General features: G+C 53.2%; 2 protein-coding genes across 10 annotated transcripts in view; one reads left to right on the top strand and one right to left on the bottom strand.

The window, feature by feature from the left end:
• The window catches only part of TNRC18 (trinucleotide repeat containing 18), a 46,865-nt gene extending 39,384 nt beyond the window's left edge, over positions 1-7,481 (top strand). For all 3 annotated transcript variants that reach the window (XM_085237925.1, XM_085237926.1, XM_085237924.1), the window contains 9 exons: positions 184-301; positions 599-674; positions 990-1,098; positions 1,946-2,062; positions 2,339-2,503; positions 2,690-3,978; positions 4,339-4,575; positions 5,026-5,100; positions 5,621-7,481. In XM_085237925.1, coding sequence (XP_085094051.1) covers positions 184-301; positions 599-674; positions 990-1,098; positions 1,946-2,062; positions 2,339-2,503; positions 2,690-3,978; positions 4,339-4,575; positions 5,026-5,100; positions 5,621-5,827 — 2,393 coding nt within the window. In that variant the 3' untranslated portion in view covers positions 5,828-7,481. The remainder of the gene's footprint in view (positions 1-183; positions 302-598; positions 675-989; positions 1,099-1,945; positions 2,063-2,338; positions 2,504-2,689; positions 3,979-4,338; positions 4,576-5,025; positions 5,101-5,620) is intronic.
• Positions 7,482-8,672: 1,191 nt separating this feature from the next.
• SLC29A4 (solute carrier family 29 member 4) lies at positions 8,673-25,037 on the bottom strand. 7 transcript variants are annotated; one of them, XM_085237928.1, is made up of 15 exons: positions 22,242-25,037; positions 21,369-21,450; positions 20,126-20,596; positions 16,464-16,614; positions 14,637-14,779; positions 12,874-13,043; positions 12,237-12,368; positions 12,049-12,162; positions 11,841-11,969; positions 11,641-11,715; positions 10,909-11,174; positions 10,686-10,821; positions 10,254-10,441; positions 9,748-9,988; positions 8,673-9,674 (listed from the first exon to the last, which is right to left on the bottom strand). In XM_085237928.1, exons 5-15 carry the CDS (start codon positions 14,717-14,719, stop codon positions 9,532-9,534), a joined length of 1,677 nt encoding a protein of 558 aa, XP_085094054.1. In that variant the 5' UTR covers positions 14,720-14,779; positions 16,464-16,614; positions 20,126-20,596; positions 21,369-21,450; positions 22,242-25,037; the 3' UTR covers positions 8,673-9,531. The 7 variants fall into 7 exon arrangements, with proteins under 7 accessions (XP_085094054.1, XP_085094055.1, XP_085094056.1 ...); XM_085237929.1 differs by lacking the exon at positions 21,369-21,450; XM_085237930.1 differs by lacking the exons at positions 20,126-20,596; positions 21,369-21,450.
• Between the last annotated feature and the right edge of the window lie 47 nt (positions 25,038-25,084).

Below are 25,084 nucleotides of genomic sequence, written 5' to 3'. Positions count from 1 at the left end.
GCTGCGCTATTTTCATTTGCTGACATATTGTTATTACCAAGAAGGGTACCTTTCTGCAAAGGGCTTGCTGGTCCTTTCGTAGGGGGGGGATCACGCTGGTGGAATGAGATTTCCCTCTCCCTTTGCAGTTGCTTTTTCCTCTGTGGCTTTCTCTAATCCCTGCCTTGCTTCAACACCTCACAGCTCCCCGCTCCTGCATAATTGACAAGGATGAGCTGAAGGATGGCCTGCGTGTCCTCATCCCCATGGATGACAAGCTGCTCTATGCCGGACATGTCAAGACGGTGCATTCACCTGACATGTGAGTTGTGGGGCTGCTGTATCTGCCCAGGCTCTGCTGAATGAAAGGGGGGGGTAACTGATGCAGGGATGGATTTTGATGTTTTGCAGAGATGTCTGGAGAGCAACTGAGGGCTAATTCACAGAGTCTGGTAGGGAGGGGATGGAGAGTTCACTCTGTTTTATCAGTGCTCAGGAAAATCTAGTTATTTTTCATTAAATCTTCTCAACTGACTGGTGGCAGGGCTTGGAGGGAGGTGTTTTCTGATCCAGGTGATCTCTTCCATGTGCTATGTCTGATTGGGTCGTTATGTTCCAGATACCGCGTGGTGGTTGAAGGTGAGAGGGGAAACAGACCCCATATCTACTGCCTGGAGCAGCTCTTGCAGGAAGCGGTATGTGAGGCCGTTGGATGCCTGTTCTTGGTGCCTGGGCCTGTTCTGGGGTGGAAGTGGCTAACTGTCTTGGGCTGCAGGGATGCCCTGTTTCTGCCCACATAGACAGTCTGGGCAGAGCTCCCACTGGTGTGGAGGTCCCCACTAACAGAAATAGTCCTTCATGCTGTCATTTCTGCAGGCAGGAGGCCGTCTCCCAGCGGGGGAACTGTCTCTTGTCATCTTCAGATCTGGTTTGCTGCATGCTGAATGTGATGGGATGATCTGTGCTGGTGCCAAGAGTATCAGTAATGGCTTGCCTTTTGCTCTGAGCAGATCATTGACGTGAAGCCACCTTCAGTGCGATTCCTGCCTGAGGGCACAAGGATTGCTGCCTACTGGAGCCAGCAGTACCGCTGCCTCTACCCAGGAACAGTTGTCCGAGGTGAGGCTGCCCAGGTGCTGTGAGCCAGGGATGTCTCTGTCCTGCATGTCCTGAGGGATGTCAGGCTTGTCTGGGATGGTCCTGAGGTCTGCCATGAGTGTCAGCGGTTGGCTCATTCTTTCAGGTCATGCCCAACTTGTTTGAGATGCTGATTTACTAGCATTTTAGGATCCAGGAGCCATGCTTTGGTGGGAACAGGTCTGAGTTATTTAGGAGCTTAAAATACTGGGGAAACTTAACACATTTCAAAAAATCAGAATTATCTCCAGCCCAGTCACCAATTACTGCTGAGGTTGTGGAGGTTTTCCATCATCTTGCCACTCACAGCTCTGCCTCTGACACATTCCTTCCTGATGTCTCCCCCATCTGGCCTGATAGAAAGGCCAGTGAAGAAGCCTGGACAGTTGTGCCATGACTGGTCTTGCTTTTAGGCTCTTAGTCATGCTTTGTGTGTATAAAAGAAGGATTACTTATCAGATATATAGAATGTTGATGTTGTTACAGGAACTCAGCTGTTTGCTGAGAGTAGTTGCAAAATGCAGGTCATAAAAGATACTGCAGTGAAAATAGAAGATATTTCAGGAAGAGAAGGAAACAGAGAGGCAATGTGGGATGTCACACTGCAGTAGTTTTTTTTCTGTGCTTTTCTGCACTAGGTGGGCTGGTTTAGTCTTAAGAGGGATTTTTTATTGTGGTCTAAATCTTCTGTGCTCTCCCTGGACAACCATATAGGAAAAGTGGGAAATGGAGTTTTGGAGTTAGAGGAAGGCAGTCCCCACTTTCCTGGCAAGTGTTTTGTGCTCTTAAGTTTGCCTTTGACACCTTCTTCTACTCCCCCAACCCACAGGAACCCTGGATCTGGAGGAAGATGGCGATCTCATCACAGTGGAGTTTGACGATGGGGACACAGGACGCATCCCACTGTCTCACATCCGGCTTCTCCCACCTGACTACAAGATCCAGTGTGAGTCTTCCTTCTCCGTTTCTTTCTTGACACTTCCCACTACGAAATGTAGGCAGTTCACAGCCACCTTCCTCAGATTTTAGGGTTAATTCACAGACTTTCAATCACAAAGGTTGCACCATCAATTGTGGATGTGCATACCGGTGGTGGGACATGATCCACCGGGTAAAAAGGCCCAATTTCTATTGCAGAATTGGGAGGGACAGGTTTCCCATGTCTTTTCTTGATTGTGTATGATTTTTCACTGCTTTTCAACATCTCTTTGATCTATTCCAGGTGCTGAGCCTTCTCCAGCCCTTTTGGTACCCAACACCAAGCGCCGCAGCCGTAAATCCAGCAAAGATGCTGGAGAAGGAAAAGAAGGGACTACTCTAGGGTCAGAGGAACCTGCATCAAAGGGCAAAGGGCGAGGGAGAAAGCCAAGCATCAAGGCAAAAGCTGGTAGGTTGTCACCACTGCTAGTTGAGAGAGTCCTTGCACAGTGAGGACCTTTGTGCCTCTGCAGGGAGCCTTAAGCAGTCAGGAACAATCCAGAGACTGATTGGGGCTGGTGTCTGTCTGTGTCTGAACTAATAGTGCCGGTCTCAGTGGATAATACCATGTCTGTGTTTTTCTTCCCCTTTGCAGAAGAGGCTTCCTTGCCTGAAGAGAAGGATCAGGTGGAGCCTTCACCTGGTGCTTCTTCAGTCCCTGAGAAGCCAGCCTGCCTGGGCAAATCAAGTGTGAAGGGGTCACGAAAATCCCAACCACTGCCTGCTGGAGGGTCTCCTGCCCCCACAGAGGAAAAACGGTCAAAAGCCAGTAAAATGAAGATCTCCACTAAGCTGCACAGCCCCCCACAACCCACTTACCAGCCTGCTGTGTTTGGCAGCATCCTCACCACAGAGCCCTACAGTGACCTCCCAGGGACACTGACAGCCTTCGGCTCCAGTGATGCTTCAGCATCGAAAGCCAAGGCCAAGAAAGGGAGGCCCACAGAAGAGGCACAGGAATTTGGTACCATGGTTAAGGCTCAGAGGAAGCATGACAGTGAAATCCTGATCAAGCTGGACCACGAGGGTGTGATGTCTCCAAAGACAAAGAAGATGAAGGAGGCGATGAGGATGCTGGAGGACTCGAGTCTGGCTGGTCGCAGAGATGGCAAAAGTCTCTTGGGGCTGGGCTATTCACCTGCAGTGGGTGCAGAGGGCAAGCAGAAATCCTCCCGAGCCAAAGCAGCTGAGGGGGATCCTGCCAACTTTGGGGGAAAGTTTGATGGCTCAGCAGAAAGCCTCAATGCCTCAAAGGACCAGGAAGACAAGGCAGCAGCGCCAGCAGCTGTAGAGGAGTCTGAGAGCAACAGCAGTGACAGCAGCTCAGAGTCAGAGGGAGAAGAGGATACTGAGAAGAACCGAGGGGAGGCTCAGGACAGCAGCTCAACCAGCTCAAGAGCATCCACTCCTCTCTCTTCCTCCAATTCCTCCTCCTCTTCCTCTTCTAGCAGCAGCTCCTCTTCCTCCTCCTCTTCCTCCTCTTCCTCTGCCTCATCGACCTCCTCATCATCAAGTTCCAGCTCCTCTTCCTCCTCCACTACAGATGAAGACTCCTCCTGTAGCTCTGATGACGAAGTAGCTGAGGCCCAGCCAAGTTCCTCAGTGCAGCAAACTCTCCCTCCTAAGCAAACCAAACAGACAGGGAAATCCCGGGCGTCCTCCCACCCCCAGAGCCAGAAGCAGCCAGCACAGCAGCCGGCGCAGCAGCCGGCACCACAGCAGAGCGGCAACAAGAGCAGGCCCAAAAAGCGTGAGGGCATCCACCTGCCCACCACCAAGGAGCTGGCCAAGCGCCAGCGGCTGCCATCGGTGGAGAACAGACCCAAGATCGCCGCCTTCCTCCCCGCACGGCAGCTGTGGAAGTGGTTTGGGAAGCCCACGCAGGTAAGAAAAGTCTTCCCCATTTGCCTGGGAAGGGGAGCCTTTCCATTTGGGGTTTGCGATGCTCTGTTGGCGTAATGTGTCCTCTGCTCAGGTTGTAAGGAGGTTGGGGTTGGTCTCCACTGTGTTATGGGGAGCTGTCCCACATGGCCTGTCTTTCTGTCTTTTTTTCTTCTGGAAATGTCTGTTTAGCAACACTGACCACATCTCTGATTCTCCATCAGTAGTGCTCAGGCTGTGGAGTGTCCTGGCGAGGTGGTGGCTGTGTCATTACCAGGCTGGGTCTGGCTCTGCCAACAGAAAAGGGCAGGATGTAGGGTGAGGGAAACTGAGCTGCTCACCTGGGCGATCCTCTCTTGGCAGAGACGAGGAATGAAGGGGAAGGCCAGGAAGCTCTTCTATAAGGCCATCGTCCGGGGCAAGGAGATCATTCGCATTGGAGACTGTGCGGTCTTCCTCTCAGCTGGCCGCCCCAACCTGCCCTACATTGGCCGGATCCAGAGCATGTGGGAGTCGTGGGGGAACAACATGGTGGTCCGAGTCAAGTGGTTTTATCACCCAGAGGAAACCAACCCTGGGAAGAAACTCAACGAAGGCAAGGTAGGCTACTCGCCGTTGCTGAGAGGGCTGCAAAGCTGCATGTCTGTGTTTATCTCCTGAGGACAGGGAGAATAAATTATGGCCCAGGTCATTGCTGCTACTATTGTGGGGTAAAATCATTATTTCATGCTGTGGCTGTGGACAAGCCTGTTACCCCTTGATCCAGGGAAAAGTGTCTGCTAGGAAATAGTTGTGTATGTCAGTCCAAAAAGAGTTTATTAAGAGTCAGACCAAGACTTTGTGCAGTGTGAAACTGCTAGCCTGGTGCTCAGGAATGCTGAGTTTTGCATCTTTGCACAGTGTGTTTTACAGTAGGCTATGAGTTTGTATTGCCTTTGGGTGGGGTTGAGGTTATAAAGGCACTTGTGGTGGGCAGGGGATGCTAGCATGGAAAATCCAATTAATTTGCTTTCTTTTTATTTCTGTTTTCTCTTTTTCTCCTGGTCACAGCGCTGGGATCAGAAATCAGGCAGGAGTCTGTCCACAGCTCTGCAGGCATCCAACCAGAGGAAGGACTTCATGGAGGTTGGTGCTGCGACTGCATAACTGATGCTGCTGGGGAAAAGCCTCTGAACTTCTCTGGCTTTTACTTTTTGCCTCAATTGTTGAGACTGCAGTTTCCAGGACTTTGGATGGGTGTATTTGGGAGGATGGGAATAGCTGCTGGTGCTGGGTGTTGGGAGGAACAGTGGGCCCCCAGCCAGCACCTGTCTTTGCATTTGCATCTTTGAAATGGAGATGACAAACTCTAGGCCTCTGTATTTCCCCGTCAGCACACTCTGCAGCTGTGATTCCCTTCTGTGGGAGCTGGCTGTGCACAAGGGCTCAGGTTTGGTGTAAAGGACTGATCACATCCACGCTGCCCGTGGGATCAGCCCCCTGGTGTTCCCAGTGTCCCTGCAGTGGGGATGACTGGGGAGTTCTGTATGAGCACAAGCCCTGGACGTCTGGTGGATGTTTTTGTTGTGTGTTGCAGGTGATGCTTTAATTGCTGAGAGTTCTAATTACTCCTTTCTGTCTGCCTTCTTCCCTTCCTGTAATGCAGCGAGCTCTCTATCAGTCCTCTCACGTGGATGAAAACGATGTCCAGACCATCTCACACAAGTGTCTCGTTGTTGGTCTGGATCAGTATGAGCAGATGCTAAAGACTAAGAAATATCAAGACAGTGAGGACCTCTACTACCTTGCAGGGACCTACGAGCCCACTACGGGCATGATCTTCAACACCGACGGGGTCCCTGTCATCTGCTGACCGCCCAGGGAGCACGTGCCAGCCCTGGGAAGGGACAGGACAAACTTGAGGACGTGCCTGTTCAGACGACATGATTGTTTCTTTCAAAGCTCATGACTTCTGTGTCACACTACAGACAGGAGAGTGCGAGAGACATGGGGAGGAAGGAGAGGGCTGAAGAAAGGGGCTGGGAAAGCGGTTACAGCAATCACGGAAGATGCCAAGGGTGGTGGTGGTGGTGTGTGAGCCTCAAGAATCTTTGGGAAGTGGCTTTAATTACGGTGACACTTGACCAACTTCTCCCTTCCTCCTTTTGGTCCTGGAAAGCACATGGGTCTCATGATCATTTCACCAGCGGGACCCCCCAGCAGGAGGGATCCCTTTTGTGTCATTTGCCCCCATCAGTCACTCAGAAGCCGCCTGTATGTGGAAGGACACCTGCTGACCTTCTGCGTACGCTCCTCTCCGTCCTTATATCCCCTTTCCTGCTTGTTTCGCATGACTCTTTAGGAAGGACAGGGTGAAAGAGAAAGGAGATGAGTCTCTCTCTCAGCGCCTCGTCTCAATCCTCCCGGCGCCTTTTTGCGGTTCCCCTTCCCCTGCCTGGCAGTGGAGCACGAAAGGGCAGTGCTGACCCCAGCATGGAGATGGCAGGAGAGGTCCTCCAGGCTGGAGGTGCCAGGTGAGCCCCTGTCACACCTGGGGTGCTGCCTTCCCATTGCCCCAGATGGGCTGAGCCCACCTTCCCTCTCTCTCCTGTCTCACAAAGGAGATAGAGGAGGAAGAGCAGGGTGAGAAGACGGTGAGCCTTGCTGAACAACTCCGTGTGAGTGTGCAGAGAAGCAGGGAAGGAAATGACTGGGAGACGCTGCTTCAGTGCTTGGAGCAGAGGAGGCTGCAGGTCAGGGGGTGCCTCCTGTGGTGGAGGGGATTTTAGCACAGCTCACTCAGCTTTACCTCTCACGCCTGCATGGAGCAGTCAGCTGCCTGGAAGCCCTCCACCTCTCATTTGATGGAACGGTGACAGAACGTGGAGCCCAGCCGTGCCCTGCTGCTGCATTTCCACAGCCAAAGCCCAGCCGTCACCGTGGGCTTGGCCAGGGGAGCTCTCAGCTGGCCAACCCGGCAAGGGGGGATGTTGGAGGAGAACAGAACCACGCAACATCCTTGCACTTAAACAAAAACTCCCAAGAGACGCACTGATCTTTGCAACTGTCGACTCGCACTGCATCGCTGCGACGTGGAGCGTGGCTCAGCTCGGCCAGGAGCAGCAGCCCGGGCTCTGGTGGGGAGAGCTTGGACAGATTGCAAACTATCCACCCCGGTACTGCTCCGTACCGAACCCGGGGGGGCCTGGGTGTCCCTGCACAGTCACCCCTCGACTTCAGCTAGAACCACAGTGGTGCTGCGCTGTCCCACCTCTGCCCTGGGCGCCGCGATAGTGACGGTTCTAACCTGTACAGTTTTAATGTACCAAAAGACTCTTTAGCCCTCCTGTATTATAAATCTTTAAATGGATTCAACTTTTTAATTATAAATATAAATATAAATATATATATATAAATATAAACTTTTTAAAACTGTGAGGAAAAAAGAAAAAAAAAAGTTATGAAATTCTAAAAAAAAAAGGAAAAAAAAAAAAGGAAAAAAAAGGAAAAAACAAAAAAAAACAAAACCAACCAACCAACAACAAACCCCAAACCCACCAACCAACAACGGCAGAAAACGAACACAGTCTGACGTTCAGAATATTATTTTTTATTTCCTGTTGGATTGTGATTGTAAATGATCTGGGAACAGGCACCCCCACCCCCCACGCTCAAAGTGTACTGTACTTGTAGAAGCAAATGGTGTGAGCATATTTTAAAAGAGCGAGAGAGCGCGCGAGAGAGATTTTATGCTAATGTTAAATAGAAAGCACTTAAAACCCACTGCCTTCTATGGAACACAAGGATATTTCAGACAATCGAGAGGAAAGGAGAGCCAGGTTTTTTTGTCTTTTTTTTTTTGTTTGTTTGTTTTGTTTTTGTTTTGTTTATGTTTTGTTTAAAACAGTTTCTTTTTGGCATTCTGTTTGTTGGAGAACTCCGTGTGATCTTTTTTCATAAAAAAAAAAAAAAAAATTAATTGAGGAAAAAAAAAACAACAAAAAAAAAAAACAACAAAAGCAACCCAACGAAGCATCGTTCTTTGTCTCGCCTTTCCTGACTGAGGGTTCTTTCCTGTCCCAGCACCGCCCGTGCCTGGTGATGGGCATGGCCCAAGCTGGGCACCACGTGGCTCTCTGAGGGGGCCCTGCGTGCCCATCCCCATGAGGATGGGGTCCCAGTGGGGTGGCCCTGAGATGTGGGATGGAATCTCAGGGCAGATAATGTGTCTGCATGGAGCAGAGGGGGCAGAAGGAGGTGAGCCCTCCCTGCAGTCCCCCGAGCCCTGAAGGATGGATGGTGCATTGATGAACTGCTGGCTTTTCTTGTTTTCTTGCCCAGTGCCAGGCTGGGGGCTCAGCATGGTGTTGAGGGGCATTTTGAGCCGTCAGCCCTTGGGAGCTGCACCCACAGTGGCTGCAGACAGCCCCCCACCGTCACCCCCAAGGCCATTTCTGCTCCAGGCAGCACAGTCCTGCTTGCTGCCATCAGCAGGGCTCTGCAGGCTGCCAGGAGCTCCCTTGGGCTTTCCCTGGGCTGTGCTGCAGCCCCACGCCAGCTGCTAAGGATCTGCCCTCACTCACCCCTGCAGCTGGCCCCAAGCAGCCCAGGGCAGCTGGCACACAGGGCCAGTGCTGGCCCCCAGGTACTCAGTCCCTCTCCCAGCAGCAGAACCAACCCAGAAGGGGTGAACCACTGCCTTGGAGAAAACAGAAGTATAAAGGCAAAACCAAAAAGCTTTTATTGGTTAGGAAATGCTAAACCTGGTGTGGTGGCAAGGAATGGAAGGGGAACCCTGCAGCAGTGCCTGGCTGGCAGTGGGGCTGTAGGTGCCCTGCAGGCATGGCTCTCATTTTTGGTGGGGGGAGAGTGGTGTTTCTGTCACCCAAAGCCTTTCTCCCAAGGATCTGCTGGGGTTCCTGGTCCAGCAGTGCGGTTTACAGAAGGGATCTTTGCCAAGTAAGACACACCATCTGTTTTCAGTTTGATGCTTAGCAGTGGCTGTGGGCAGCACCCAGGGCATTGCATTCCCCCCAGCCCACTGCAGCCTGCAGGCAGACCCCCAGCACCTCACAAATCTGAGGACAAGAGTAGAGGGCAAAAAAAAATCTTTTTTTTCTTTTTTCTTTTTCTTTTTCCCCCCTTTTCCAGGCAGCAGAAGTGGTTTGGGGCTCTTACACAGCAATTGGAGCATAGGGAAGGGTTGGGGTCATGATTTCAGCTGTCCTCAGGAGAAAGCTGCAGCACCAGCAATAAGAGCCCAGCCCAGAGCCATCCTCCTCCCCTGCTCCTCTTCCCCACCAGCCCTCTATTGCTCTCTTCCCGAGTGCCATCCCCATTCCCTTTGGGATTCTGCCCTATTTCCCTCCTTGGCAAGGGCTCAAACAGGAGAAGATCCCTCCACCACCACAGCCCAGGGGGAGACCCCAGGAACACTGGGACCAACAGCACTGGGGGCCATCAGCCCAAGAATTGTCTCTGCACAGTGCCCAGAGACCACGGGGGTGGGCAGTGAGGGCCATCGGGGACAGCAGCCCCACCTGATCCCATCCTGGCCCCATTGCCCGGCCCTGGGGCTCAGTACCCTCCCAGAAAGGAGCCGTTGGAGGTTTCAGTGTAGAAACAGCTACTGTGGGACGTACTGGTGAGGCTGTAGGCAAAGTAAGCCACGGCTGAGCCCAGCGTCAATCCCGTCATGTAGGACACGGTCATGGTGTTCCCTGCAGAGAGGGACAGAGGGTGTCACCCTACATGGCTACCCCGCACAGCAGCCCATGGACGGTGCAGCCCTACCTGCCAGCTCCCGTTGCTCGGGGCTCACTTTGCCAGCAGCCAGGATCATGGGGACGCTGCCAAAGTAGCCGTTGGTGATGCCCATGAGGAGGGAGAAGACGCAGGGCCAGGCGGGATGGCCGAAGGTAGGCTGACCATTGGGGTAGACGCACATGATGAAGAGAGGGATGAAGACGACGCGGAGGCAGGAGTAGACAAGGAGGTGTGTTCCTCTCCAGTCATAAGGCAGGGCAGCCAGGATCTGTATGAGGGGCAGAGACCGTGCAGAGGGGAGAAGAGGGCAATGCAACACCCAAAATGGGGCAGCGGGGAGGAGACAGGATGGGGAAGGCCTACATGTGGGAACCCAACGTTGGCCATGTTGGTGAACATCCTCATGCTGGTTGGACACCCACAGAGCGTGGATGGCCCACAGATCACTCATCCCCCCCTTCTCCTGAGGACGCGCAAAGACAATAGGGATGGAGGGGGTGAGCCCCCACCACGGTGGCAGCGATGCCTCCTACCTTTCCAACGAAGTCGGAGAGGTTGAAGATGGCCATGATGAGGATGGGCAGCCATTCCCCCAGCGTGCAGTTGTGGATCTCCGACTCCAGCCCGGGGAAGAGGCACAGGGTGATGAAGTAGGTCATGGCGATGGACAGCATGTAGGCCCAGATGAGCCGTGACACGATGTAGCGGTGGAGCAGCATGGCTGGTGGAGATGGGCAGTGAGGCTTAAACCCTCCCACTGCACAGCCCGCAGTTCTCAGCTGTGGCTGAACAATGCTGAAAGCAGGAAGGACTACCAAAGAAGCGTCCTCTATTTTTCAACATACATTTTCTCCCCATGTTTTCATGCACGAAGCCCATAGATCGCTCCTCCCGCCCCACAAAACGCTGCCGAAACACCCCATAATAGCCACCCAGCGCGGTTCACCCCCGAGCCCACCACCCACCTCTGAAGCTGGGCCAGCTCCTCTTGATTTTGGGTGTGGGCACATCGAAGCGCATGTAGGTACCGCTGCCGGCCAGCTCAGCTTCAGGGCCCGGGCTGCCATGGGGAGATGCCAGCTGTCCCTGCGGCCGGTCCTCCTGCACAGGGACAGAGGAGGGGACACAAGTGCTGAGTCCCGGGGAGGGAGAGATATTAGGGACAGTAGGAAGTCCCTCCCGGCTTACAAATCTGATGTCCTCGGCAGTGACGTCGTGGTGGACGCGGTAGCCCGTCCCGTGGTCGCTGGCCCTGCAGGGCTCGGGGTGGCCCTTGCGGGGGCAGGAGGTGTAATAACGGACAAAGCGAGTGCGCTTCACCAGGAGGTGAAGGATGAAGCACGTCAGCTCCATGCCGATGGAGATGAAGAAGAAGATGACAGTGTTCTCCTTCTCATCTGACAGCAGCAGCTTGGTGAAGATGCGGCTGAGTGAGATGATGACCCCGGCGGTGCCTGGAGGCACAGGAGTGTGTTGGTGCCGGGTTCCACTGAGCCCTATGGCTTAGGGACCTCCCGGCGGCCTCTCCCTGCACTGGGTGGGGTGCTCCACGCGTAGAGGAGCATCCCTGGAGGTGTTCAAGAGCCATGGAGATGTGGCACAGAGGGACATGGTTAGTGGGCACGGGATGCGGTGGGGTTGAAGTTGATGGTGTTAGAGGTCTCCTCCAACCTGAACAGTTCTACGGACATGATTAGACACCACTGACCATCCTGCTTTGCTCAGGAGCAGCCCAGGATGTCCCCGAGTTGCTGGCAACCCCAGAGCCACCAGGACAGGGACCTGGGCAACCTTTTCTAGGTGAACAGGGAGGCGGGACCAGATGGACACAGAGGTCCCATCCAACCTCGGCCATGCAGGGGCTCTGTGGTTCTGTGCTGGGGGCAGTGGGTTCTTGCACACGGGGATGGCAATACTCACTCTCTCCTGTCATCACCCCCTGCGTGTAGCGCTTGGGCAGCAGCCCCGTGTAGCCATAGAAGCTGGATTGCTGCACTTCAGGAGAGAGGTGCAGAGGGGAGAAGGAGGAGGATTATGGCAGCAGCTGAAACACGGGGATTGGGGAGGGGGAAAGGGACGTGAGGCTTGGCTGTATGTTGTCCCAGGTGACCACAGCATACCTGTGCAGCCAAAGGCCACCACCCCAACAGCCACCAGGTTGATGGCGTAGGCTTGCCGTCGGGTGAAGAGCTCCAGCCAGACGTCACAGATACTGACAAAGAGCAGGGGGCCCAGGGCAAAGAGGTAGCCTGGAGAGGGGGGAGATGGAGATGGGTAGGGGGCAGTGGGGAGGCAGTGCTGCCCAGGGACACGGAGATCCCAGCTCACCCACGGAGATGCGGGTGTGCAGACTCAGCAGCTCCACCAGCGCGTTGTTGAGGATGACGGCCACCAAGGCCACCAGGATGTAGGTGAGGCTCATGTCAAAGACTATGGAGGTCCCTGCAGAGAGGAAGGCGGTGGGGGCTCTGCCCAGGTTTGGGGAGCAGGAAGGGCTGCAGCTGCCGGAGTCCTACCTGGGTATTTGTGGTGCAGGTAGTCCACGTCGGTGATGAAGCTGTTGTATGGAAGGAGAAATCCAACGCCAGCCAGCAGCATAGCAAAGTAGATCCCGTGGTATCGGTCCTGTGGCTCGGGGTCTTCAGAAACTGACCCAAAAGGGAAAAAAAGAGAGAGGACATGGCAGTGGCACTGCCACACTCACTGGACAGCATCGAATGAAGCCATGGGGCAATGAACACAGCTTTCATGTCAGTGGGGACATCAGGGCTCAACGCATCCTGCAAGCAGCCCTGCAGCTCTCATGAACAAACACCCTCAGCCTAGAGAATGTCCCTGCAGAAATGAAAGTGTTTTAGAGGGAGGCAGAAAAACACCAGGGCTGAGGGTTCTGAGTGCTGATGGGTTTTTATAGCAGCCCCAAAGCTGCCGGTGTGGGGAGAGATCTGGTGAGTACCAACCACAGAGCCCAGTACTACAGGATGCTGTGGTGACTACAATAGCAAGCCCCAAAGAGACATTAGTTGACGTCACAGCATTTCAGACCATTTGTGGCTACAAAACCATCCCAGGGTCTCCTAAATGGGTGGGAAAAGCACGGGGAGAGGCAGCTCCCTCCCATCACATCCCATCCCATCCCATCCCATCCCTCACCCGGCTCCATGAAGGTGAGCACGCCCTTGGCCTGGCTGCCCCGCTGCAGCTCATCCTCCTCCAGCTGGTAGCTGTCGAAGCTGAAGCTCATCACCACGTTGCCTTCGGGTGTCGCCATCGGGCTCAGCTCCTTCAGGTGCTCCGTTCCCACCGATCCCATCGTGGACGGTCTGGGGAGGGATAGGGGAAACCGCAGGCTGTGGGGTCACAGGTCCTGGTGGGTTTTGGTTCAGACCCCAGGGGTGGAGACCACACCAAACGCGTCCCAAACCGAGCCTCGCCACCGGGCATCCTGCAGCACCGCCCGAAATGCCCTCCATCCCCCGGGCCCCGCTCTGCATTACCGGTGCCAGTCGCTAGATGCCAGCCTGCCCCGTGCCCGCTGCCCGCCGACCGCCCTGCAGAGACGAACCTCCGAGGAGGCGGCAGGACGAGGCAGGCAAGGGAGGGAAAAAAAAAATAATAAAAAAATCAATTAAGTGATTTGTCTGATCTCGCCGCGAGACGCGGTGTTTGCAGGGACACGGAGGTTTTGCAGCCTTTCCCTGCTGCCAGGATGGGGCGGGCTGCAAACACAGAGCCTGCAAGTGGAAGCCTAAACGCTAAAATGCATCAGGCAGGGCGGTGATGCTGCCTGTGGCCCTGAGGCCATGCAGAAGTCTTAGCGCTGGGGGGGCAGGTCAGGATCCCCAGCATAGCCGGGCTGAAGGCAGCATTCATCCTGGAGCCCCATCAGGGCACATTTCAAGTGGGAGCATCGCTCCATCTCATGGCTCACGGGGGATCTGGATGACCCCATCCACTGGTGTTACCCCAGGAGATAAAACCCAACAGGAAGCATCTCCCAGGGGGCTGGCAGAGCCCAGCGTGGGGCTTTTACCATCAAATAACCCCCATCTGAAGATCACGCTGGTTGGGAGCACCCCATAGATAACAGTGCTGCCCCGAACTTCTCCATGGTACGGGATGAGCTGCACAGCCACCCCCTGCATCCACACACCGGGATCAATCCATCTTATTTTCCCTTTTGGATCTACAGGGAGGAGGGCCAGGGCCTGTCACCTCTCTGGGTGGGTCAGAGTGAGGGACAGAGCAGAGGATGCTTCCATAGGGGATGAGACGATGATTATGATTATTATAACTGGGAAAAGGGTCCTTGCCAAAAGGAGGCGCTTCCACGGGGGATGATTTTATCACCGTGATTATTTTGTTGTGGCAGAAAAAGGCTCCCCATCTTGGGAATTCATCAAACCCCACCGGAGGAGATGCGCGGTCGAGGTGAGGATGCTGGGGAGGAGAGGTGGGTCTGAGGAAGGGGTTCGTCTCCCTCCCCTCCCTCCCCCCAGCCCAGCCCCGTTTCCCCCCCGAGCCCCAGACAAAGCCGGTCCCGTTCTCACCCAACAGGTCGGCACCGCTCTTACCTCCCTCCTCCGCGCCAGCTCTGCGGCACCGGCCCTTCCAGCCTCCTCAGCCCCCGGCGGATCCCCCCGGCCCCTCCATCGCGGAGCTCCGTTCTCGGGGTGGGGGCACCGGCGAACGCGGCGGCGGCTCCGAGCGGGGGCGGCTCCGTCCCCACCTCCCGCCCCTCCCCACCCCTCCGCCGCCCCTCCCCGGCAGCGATGGCCCCGAGGCTCAGAAACGGCTTTTCTGCCGAACGGAGCGCGTTCACGGCCCTGCCTACGGACACGGCCCTTAGGGACCGCCCATAGGGACTGTCCGGAGGTGCGGGGCTGCAGAGCATTCATCAACATGAAAAACCGTACCTCGTTTCATTTAGGACTTTGCTTCCATTGCAGGGAGCTTTCTCTTCCCCTCCAAACATGAGATGGGGCGACGGGTCCAGCATTGGCCGTTCCAAAGATGGATGGATGCAGGGATGGGATGGATGACCATAGAATCAACGAGGCTGGAAAAGACCTCCAAGATTAGCCAATCCAACGGTCCACCCATCACCAGTATTTCCCACTAAACCACATCCCTTGGCAAACATCTACATGTTTCTTCAACATCTCCAGCAAAAATCCTGCGTGATGAACAGAGGGATGGATGGATAGGATAAATGGATGAGTGTACAGACAGGCTGGATGGATAGAAGTATGGATAGGATGGATGGATGTACAGTTATTGTGGATGGCTGGAGAGGTGGGCAGACAGATGGAGAGAACTACAGACTGATGGACAAATGCATCACAGAGGTTGGGGGGACATCAAAAATCACCCAGTTCCAACCCCCTTCTGTGTGTTGGTTGCCACCCCTCCCATCCAACCTGGCCATAAATGCCTCCAAAGATGGGCAAGATGGATGCAATGCAGTTCTGGTTAGCAGCACGCAGAAAACTGAAGGGCTGGGGGGGCAGCGAATGGAGAAGCCCCTTCTCCTCTTCATCACTGGGATTGGAAGTGGGGAACCAGCAGCATGGAGGGGTGGGGATGCGTGTCTGGGGAGAAGATGCACGCTGCCGAGGAGGGAGCTGCAGGCAGGGACAGCACGAGCATCCCACCCTCCTGAGCAGGGCAGGAGCCCTCAGCCCCAACTGGGTTGTAAAGACAGGGGAGTGGGGACCCCCCTGACCCCACCACCAGGGCAGGGATGGAGCAGCGCAACCATACGAGGCACCAAAGAATCCCAGCTTGGCATCACCACGGTGTGAGCGCTGCACAAAAAGAGCAGGGTGAGCTGCAGCATCTGTGCACGGCTTTTCCCTGCTGCCTCCACACTGCCGGCAGCGTTGCTCACCCAGCAGCAATCACAGCTCTTCTGCCACACAGCTAAGTCAGGGGTCCTAGAGAAGCTGTGGGTCCTATAGAAGCCCATGTCGGCATCCTAATTACCTTAGAGTGTATTTGGGGCTCTGGGAGATGCTGTGAGCACACAGCTCGAGGCAGAGAGCAACCCCTGATTTTACCCTGAAATCGCACAACTCCATCATCTCCAATTCAGGGCAGGAGGAGTTCGCCAACTCCCTTTGACTCAGTGCTGCCGGAGGTGCAAATCCCAAGAGTGACCCCAGGATACGCACGCAGGGCTGAAGTGAGGCCACAAAACGTTGCTATTTGCAACGCAGAGACAGGGCTGGAAGCAGGCTTGGAGCCAAAGATGTGCTCCCAACCCCAGCAACAAACACACAGAAACCTCTGCAGCTCAGGGCAGCCCTGCCACGAATCTGAGTGCTCTCTCCTCACTTCACCCTCCCAAAAGGCAGCACCAGACCCTGCTGCCCTCCCACGGTGCCCCGTGCTGCAGGCCCTGAGCTGGGTGTTCCCACTGAGCTTTGCCACTCTTCAATTTTTCAGCTGGACCTGAATAATTCAGCTGTGATGGAGCTGGCACGAGCGCTGTGAGCTTGGATGCTCCCTGGGTTTCCGCTTGACCCACTTTAAAGGCCCAAACTCCCACCAGCTGCACTGCTCTGCATGCAGCAGGGCGATGCTGGACCGGTCCCAATGGCACTGGGGACATCCCACAGCTCAGATCCAGGGCCTCCTCTGGGCCATCAAACAGCAGAGCATCTCTCACCAAATGTCAGTGCTTCAGGCTGCAAAGCACAGCGGGTTGGAGGCATTTTCTCCCTTTTCCATCAGGGCCTCACCTCACTGCTCCGAGCGCTGATTAATTCCACAGGGAGGAATGAGGTGATGCCATCTCATTTGGCTGGGAGGTGCTGGATGGGGGTAGCCTCCAGAAATGCCCCTTGGCACGCTCTTCCTTCCAGCAGAGTTGGGTTTTGTTAACTATCATCACTGCAGACGTGAGAGAAAAGAGAAGCCCTTTCAGGAGCATCCCACCACACTGCCAAACCCATCCCACAAACCCACAAACCCACTGACCCCCTGAGCCCACAGCCCAGCTCAGGGCTCCCAGGAGCACCACGCTTCCATCTCTTCCACTTCACGGGACCATGACGGCGCTTTCCCTATTCAATCCCCTCCTGGAAACCCTTCTTCAACCAACATTGCAGCCTCCGCATCCCTCCCCCGGGGCTGCTCTGCAATGCACACCGACCCCCCAGCATTGCCTTTGCACGGAGATATTGGGGATTGAAGGACAGCATTTCAATTTAGGACTTATGGCACAACCCTCCGCCCACAGTGCTGCGCTATGAGGGCTGCAGGAACCAAGGGGGACCTCAGCCTTGTTCCCTTCCTTTCCTCTTTTCTTGTTGGAACAAATTTGCATCCCTCGCTAATTAATCCGAGATGAGCTGCTAATTCAGCTCCTTGATTGCAACTTTGCATAATCGCCGCACGCACACACAGCACGGGGGGATGTGAAGGAGACAATCAGCACTGGGTGCACAGGGGGGCCCTCCAGCAGCTCCCACTCATCCCGGCTCTTTACAGAGCAGGTGGAAAGCAGAGATTTTTCTCTAACAGGAGAAAATGGTGACAACCCCCAGGATTCACCTTTGAGTTGCTTTTTCCCCTCATGCTGGGCTCCAAAGGACCTCCAGAATAACCTGAGCTCCTCTGGACGTGGTGAAATCACAGAGCTGGAGTACAGCACAGCCCAGGGGCCGTTCCTGGAGATCAGCACATTCTGTCCTCCCATCTCCACGCTGCTCCAGAGTGAACCCTCTGCTGTAAGCACTGTGGCAATCGCACCCCATGGGCGCTCAGCCACACACTGCAGCCAATTGCATCCAACCCCAACCCAAAGGCCCCCCCAGCCCAAGAACCATGGGGTAGTGTAGCAGACCTGAGCCCCAAGGGCACTGTTTGGGGGGAAATCTGCTTTTCCTGTCACCAATGCCCACAGCCCACCCAGGATGCACAGTTTTGCTGTTGTTGACACGGTGGGTTGTGGCCCCGCTCCACCTCCTCCATCCCAACATAGACCCCAACACCAGCCATCCCCCCTCCAATTCTGGCACTGCACCCCCCAGGGCTGGGCCATAGGCTCCCCATAGAGCATCAGAGCCACTTCCAGCCCCACAACCAGGGCACCCACCCTCCACAAACTGCAGCACACACGAAGGGTTGGGCTCCATTGGCACACACTGCACGTTACCACCTCACGGGGGGGGGATTTGCATCAGCTTTGGGGAGGGGGGGGTCTGCGAATAGCGGGGACAATGGGGAAGTCAATGCATTAAAGTGCTTAGGGGGAAAAAAATCTGATAAAGGAATAAACCGGTTAAGGGAATACATAATTCACAGCCCAGTTATTCAAATCCCGCCTTAGAGGAAATCCTCTTAGAGCGATCACCTGATTGTGTGCTAAAATCCTAATTGAATAAGAACAGAATTATGTATTTATGCCATCAACTGCACAACCATCAGCACATGCAACTGTTTGCAGCCAGACCTGGGGGGGTTGCAGGGCCAGCACTGCTGGGGGTGAGTGGGACCCCCCAAAAAACATTAGTACCTCCCCCTCAAATCATATTGGGGGTAAAGGGGGAGGGGGAGGAGAGGAGGAAGAGTGTTTTTCTTCCCATCCATCACATCCCCTGTAAACACTGCCATTTATTTATCTTTTACCCCCTCTTTTCTCACCCTGCTCTACCCAGGTCCAGCTCCATTGAAAAGCTATTTAAGGAACAAAAAACCACACAAAACCAGCCTCCCAGATCCCCAACCCAGCACCCCCCCATCCCCATTGCTCCAACACAAGCTGACAGCACTGCAGCACTCCGGAGGTAATTGAATATCCCAGAGTGCAGCAGCTCACGCAGCTCCAACACAAACAAGCAGAGCACGGAGCATGGGGCCGTGCCCTGTGCACAGCTGAGACAACACCACCATGAGAGCACAGCACACCCCAAAACCAGGCAGGCAATGGGCTGCAGATTGCTTTTTTTTTTTTTTTGGGGGTAATATTTGATTTACAGGGCCTTGATGTGCTGCATCCCAACGGCAACGCGGAGCTGCAGGGGGGTGGGGATGTTTTCCCTCCTGGGGTGTGGGGGCTCTCCGGGATGGGATTGGAGATGGGCTCAGGGTGTGCAGCTGCAGCAGGGCTGGCAGTGGCTGCTTTTTGGGGCTGCAGAGGCCATCTTCCCCGACGCAGCACTTGGTTTCCAACTCCACCTCACCATCTGAAATCAGTTATTGAAAGAGAAATCGCCACCCAACTGCTTGAAATGCAAATGGCCTCGGGAGACATGGAAGGCTGTTCCACACCTGAATGGTGAAGAAGAAAGAGATGAAGCTCCCATCTCTGCCTCCCTGCTCTGAGTTTTGAAGTCATTTTGGGGTGAAAGGGAAAGGAGATGCTCAGTGCCACCCGATGGGGTCACAAGGTGCTGAAGGGCTGCAGGGCAGCACTGGGGCTCAGAGCACAGAGCTCCACACTGCCTGGGGGGGAGGAAGGGCTCACAGGCCCTAGCAGTGCTGGACCTGCAGCATCCTGCACTGTTTGCCAGCCCTTCTGCTCCCTGGGCAGCTCTGGGGCTGGGCTGAACACGGGGCAACTTCCCCCATCCTGTTTGTGGCACCCAGCTGGGGTGCTGGGAAGGGGATCTGAGCACGCACACATTAAGGGCGCAGTGTTCTGGGATGGATGGGGAGCAGAGAAGTGCTGTGGGGAGGGGAAGGGACGAAAGCAGTAGGGATGGATGTGATGGATGCTCACTGAGGAAGGAGCAGGGCTGCTCCGGGCCGCGCAGCTCACCCCATCTAGCGGCTGCTGGGCGGCAGAGCCCGGCTCCCCCCGACCCCCAGCACAGCTCCGTGTTCGTGGTTGTCAAGTGCTTGGGGGGCACTCAAAGGTGACAGCCTCCATGCCGTGCAGAGCCACTGCTCTGCATCGCTCAGCACTCCTTAGCACACCTCACCGCAGCCCATGCCCGACTGTGGCTCTATCAGGGCTTTTTGCCCTGGAAAAGCACTCAGAACATCAACAGTACTGTCAAAATCCTCTGGCTTAACATTATGGGCTTACCTGGATTTTACAAATCTGAAATCCTTTATTATAACCTCTCTGTGCAGCCTTCTAAAAACTTACTGCTAAGAAAAGTAAATGCACCCAGGTGCTGGAACAGCCAGCATCAGATTTCCTCACCTCCAGCAGGTTGGGCAGAAAGCCCTCATTAGCTCACAGCACACCCTTAATTAGCTGAAGAAGTCTCTGCTAAGGGCCTGGCAGAGCCGCGCAGGACAGAAGCAGCACATGAGAGGTGTGTGCTCAGGGATGGATAAGCACACACATGCAAGACCACCAGTCTGAACACAACTGCAGCTGCTTGCTTCAATGGTATGAACCTATCATTAGGATTTCCATACTAGGCAGCATTCTGGCCCAAAGGTTCACCTTTGATGATGCTTTGCAGTGACCATACGCAGGGCAGCAGAGCAGCAGCCGCACCTCCTGTGTCACCAATGGGTCCAGGTGAGCACTCCCACCTTGGGCACAGGGACAGAGGTGCCACCACCTCGCCTGGAAGTCACGGCCACTCACTGAATGCAAACAGCCTCTGATCCACAGCTTGCTCCAGGCAGAAGAAGGGAAATGTCATCAGCAGCTGAATGAACAGTTTAGAATCACTCATCCGTGCTCACACAGCTGATTCTGCCTGCAGCAAGGGACGGCACATAAATGGCACCAGCAGGAAAACATTGCTCTCCAGAGCCAGATCAGGAGAGGAGACGTCTGCAGCTTCACTGAGTTCACTGCACAACAGTCATGCAGGAGAATGAAGACCTTCCATCACCGTGTGCTCCTCCACCACCACACAGCAGGCTCCCTCTGTCACCCACCTTGCTTGGAGGGTTTGGTCACAGTCTGCAAAGGAAAGGATGCATGCAGGAGATGTCACCTCACCCACCTGCATGGCCTCACTCCAGAACTCCCTCCTGGGCTGAAGGTGAGAAGCAGCAAGCTCCGAGTGACAGCACAGCAAACAGGGAACGTATGTGAAAGCACTGCTACAGGTGCAACCCACAGAATGAAGTATAAAGGAAGTCACCTAAACTCACCTGAGGAACAGGAGAAAAACGCAAACCCAAGTCCCTCAAGAGAGCTTTAAGGAGGAGGAGGAGGAGCAGAATTGTGGTTTCAAGCAAAATATACCAGAAGAAGCTCAGCTGGTCCTTCCCCAGTCTCAGCAAAAGCCAAGCTGAATTTTTTTGAGAGCTGCTACACAACAAAGATTGAAGGTTTACTACTGCTGGGCAGTTGGGTTTGGGCCACATCATCCAGAACACACAGCATCACCTTCAGCTCATCCGGCCCCAACTTTTCAAGCAGCACACGAAAGGAAGAAGACACAGACTACTTATCACAACACATTTAATTGCTTATGCAGTTATAAAATTACAAAGAGCGATGGGCCAGCAGTGAGAGCCACACACCCGGGGAGGCGGAATGTTAGGCAGATTTTTCTACTTATCAACAGAGATATTGAACAGTAGGTGAGAACTGCAGGATGCAGTGTGTTGTTTTTTTTTTTTGGGGGGGGGTGGTGCAGAAGCAAAAGCAAACAGATGCAAGTAGAGAAAGGGTTGAGCTGATGCCCATAGGAACCCGGAGAGGTGCAGGTTTGGAAACAACTCACCACTCCTGAGGAACGAGTTGGACACATGCAAAGGCAGAGGGGAAGGCAGCACACAACTGCTGCAGCAACAGCACCAGCACACCTGCAACGAGCACAGCTGCAGCTATTTGCAAGCCAGGATGAAGACTTCTCACCCATCATTTTCAAGGCAGTGTAAGATGGGGTTGGCCAATCTGAAGTGTGGTAAAAACAAAGGCATGTTACAGTTTGAAATAATTGGAATTTGCTCAATTCCTTTGGTTGTGCAACTGGAATCTGAAAGGATTCGTTTACAGTCTGAGCCACGCTTTCTTCATTGCAAACCTTTCTTTGTGCAGCACAGATTCCAGAAAGACTGCTCTGCACATGTGGAGATGCCATTCTGCCTTGCTCTCAGATGTTAACATGTTAAACTTGGGAGACTGTTAGCCAGGACATCTGGAGCACAGAGCAAGACTTTCCGTATCTCTGCAGTGGTTTAATCCCCACCAATGCCTTGGACAAAGCCTCCTGTTGCTCTGCAAACACCAGCAGAACACCTGCATGTCTAAGTGGTACATTGAGCAGCTTAGTAAGCTACAAGGAAGGAAATTCTGCAGTCTTATTGCACGTTGCTTTGGTGCTAATGCCATTATTAGAGCCGAGAGAGCACAGGGACGTAAAGCTTTCTGCTCATCAGCTCCTCAGGTCTCTGTGCTAATCCACCCAGACCTGGGGGCTCCTCAGTCCATCCCTCCCTTTTTCTGTTACACACAGATCAGATGCACGTTTCCTTTGTGGAGACGCCTGTCCCTGCGTTCAGAGCTCTCAGAGATTTGCACTGAGGCACACGTGGACAGCCCCCTCCCCTCTGCTCCCAACCAATCTCCACAGAAACAGGTGTAAGGAACCCACCCAGGACCCGAGGCAAAGCGGTGCCAGAGGGAGAACTCACACAACTGGTCTTGCTGAACACAGCCTCTGAAGAAACAGCTTTTGCTAATCTCATTGCACTTTTAACTTCCTGCTCCTCTGCCAGGCCCAGCCTTGTAACTGCTAGATGTGTATCTATCGCTCGTGTTTTGGAAACTCTGACATAAGAAGAGTCCAGAGCAGATAAAAGCTGTCTGCCTCCGAACACGAGAGATGAAATAGGGTAAACACACAGATGTCGAGACAGCAGCAAAGCGTGCACACTTGCTGCCTATTTGCACATCAAGTGAAACAGCTCTTTCCCTACAGTACTCACTGGGAACAGATCCCACTGCAATTTAAGACCTGAGTTTCAGATTCCAAGTTTAAAAGCATTTCCCTCCTCCCCCTTCCCCCCACCCTCTCCCCCTTCCCCAACTTTGGTTGTTTCTGTTGTCCATTTCTGTCCCTAACACTTTATGAGGGTCAAGAGGTACAGCCCACATCCAGGGAGAGATGCTCACTGACACAAAACAAGCACTGTCCTTCCAAGGAAGGTCAGCCTAAAATGAGAGGCTGTATAGTTCCCATACCAGCCCACACAGCCACCTCCAGGCTATCCTGGGGAATCTGGGGCTGTGGGACCATCAGAATAGAAATGCTTGGCACCACCTGATCCACGGAGCAGCAGAGTTCAGCTCCACACTCAGGTGAGGAAACAGCTGCAAACAGCATTTCTGGTATGTTTACAGGGGAAAAAAAAAAACCAAGTATGCATTTGTGCCTTTGGGATGAAACCCCATCCTGAAGGGATAGAAACTTTGGTAGCATACCACAGCAGGGCAGTTACTGAGGGCCTGAGGGAAATGAGATTAGTTGTGTTTATCCAAGAAAAAAAAAAATATATCCTCATATAATGAGCTTGAACAACACTATTGACCGTCATCATGCTAAATACACCACCAGCTGGGACCAGACACCTCCTGCTCCATCCTAGCTCCATGTTGCTCACTCACTCCATTTCTACTTTTGCTCTCTAAGACCACCTTCCTTATTAAAACAGGAATAAACCCCACAACTTTAACAGGCTTCCAATTAGGAGCAAAGCCAACAGGGCACACAGTGTGTCACCAGTCAGTCTGTGGCACAGGAGGGGGACACTACAGCATACAGAAGAAAACCACAGTGAATACAGAATCTCCCAACTCACCAATGGAAAATATCCAGGTGTAAAAACTAAGAAAGGATTAATATTTGTATAAGTATCTCAATTTTTGGCAGTAAAGGATAGTAAACATATTAAAGGTGATAGCAGCATCTTGCTATGTAATATGGCCTTTGTCACAACTCAGAAGTTTTAAAACTTGTGCTTAGCATACCTGTGCTGCTCCTGTATGCTGACTGCTTAACTCTGTAGAGTCTGTGCCAAGCCTCCAGGTACGTTATCAGGAATGTCACCAGCCTTAGTCTGGAACAAGCAGACATCTGACAGCTCCCGTGGGGTTCAGTCTGCCCGCAAAGCTCACCGGGCTCATATTTACTTTAAGACTTGTATTTTACTCTGCAGTTAGGTGCTTCACAGAAAAGCTGATAGCACTAGTAAAAAAAAAAAAAAAAGTAATTCCAGATCATGGAATTTAGTTGTCAGCCAGAGCTTAAAGTCAGGAGACTGTATGAGATTTCAGCATGGCTCAGCAGTTTGCTTTGGATGTGCTGAATTGTGGAGAGGATGCCACAAACTGATCAAGTCAAGTGTTGAGGACAGCCAAGGGTTTTCAGTGAATACACAAGCCTGATCCCTTACTTCCCAGAAGTTTGGTAACAGTAGCCTCACTGATACAGGTAGCTCCCTTAGGCAGGAGCTATCACTGTCTTCTGTTCTTAAATGAAATGGAAGCCCACCTAACCACACAGTGCTCTGGGAAGAACAGCCACCAACTGACACTGCTTGACAGAAGACCTGTTAATGGTACCAAACCCTAAAAGCATGTCACCATTTAGCAGTGGTAGGAAGTTCACACACAGTTAAGTCAGGGTTCTGTCCTGCCCTCAAGATCTGCAGTTTCCTTGTCTACTTCTATTTTCACTTCTTTGCAAATAGTCAGTAGAGCCAAAGGAAGCATCCCACATCGCTACACTAAAGGCAAAGCAGGTTCATTTTGGCAAAGGAAAGTCACACTCACCAAGTACTTTGCTAATCGTTCGTTCACTAACTGTTATCCAAGACTTAAGAGAAGGCACATTACAACCCTAAAAATAGACTGCAGCACTGCTCAGCCTTGGACAGCCCCAGCCAGGGTCAGAGCTGTTAAGGATTTATTCCAAAATTGCCAGAGACAGCCAGTCCTTGGAGAGTAACACAGGAGGTACTCTGACAGAAAGGGAAATAAAAACAAGAGCATGGTTACCCAACAGAAGAGAACCCAGAAGAAAATTAATCTTTTAAAATCATTTATATTTACATCAGTATCTGGAAAAAAGCTCCGAACCTTCACTATTAGAGCAGTACAGTCAACCCCAGACTGAAGAGAAGAAAGGATTGAGAGTTATGCCTTCCAGCTGAAAACCTTAAGGCTGTTTAAATAATAGGGCTGCCATACCCTGCAGGAACTTCCATCTAGTCTGATAGAATCATTGCTTTGGATAATTAATAAAGGTATAAAAAAAAAAAAGTTATTGCTACTCTGCCAAGGAAACAGAACAATCTACAGGAGAGAAAGTGCATCCCAAGTCCTTAAAAAGCAAAACAAAACAAGAATCAGCCACCGTGGGCTACAGATGCCCAAGTACTAGAGGTGTACAAACAAGCCTCTAGCAATTCCTCATTTCTTCTAGCTTTCTTCCTG

The sequence above is a fragment of the Meleagris gallopavo genome, chromosome 16 (assembly GCF_905368555.1).
Source record: "Meleagris gallopavo chromosome 16, MGAL_WU_HG_1.1, whole genome shotgun sequence".
NCBI classification, from domain to species: domain Eukaryota; kingdom Metazoa; phylum Chordata; class Aves; order Galliformes; family Phasianidae; genus Meleagris; species Meleagris gallopavo.
This window is presented reverse-complemented; position numbering and strand designations above follow the sequence as displayed.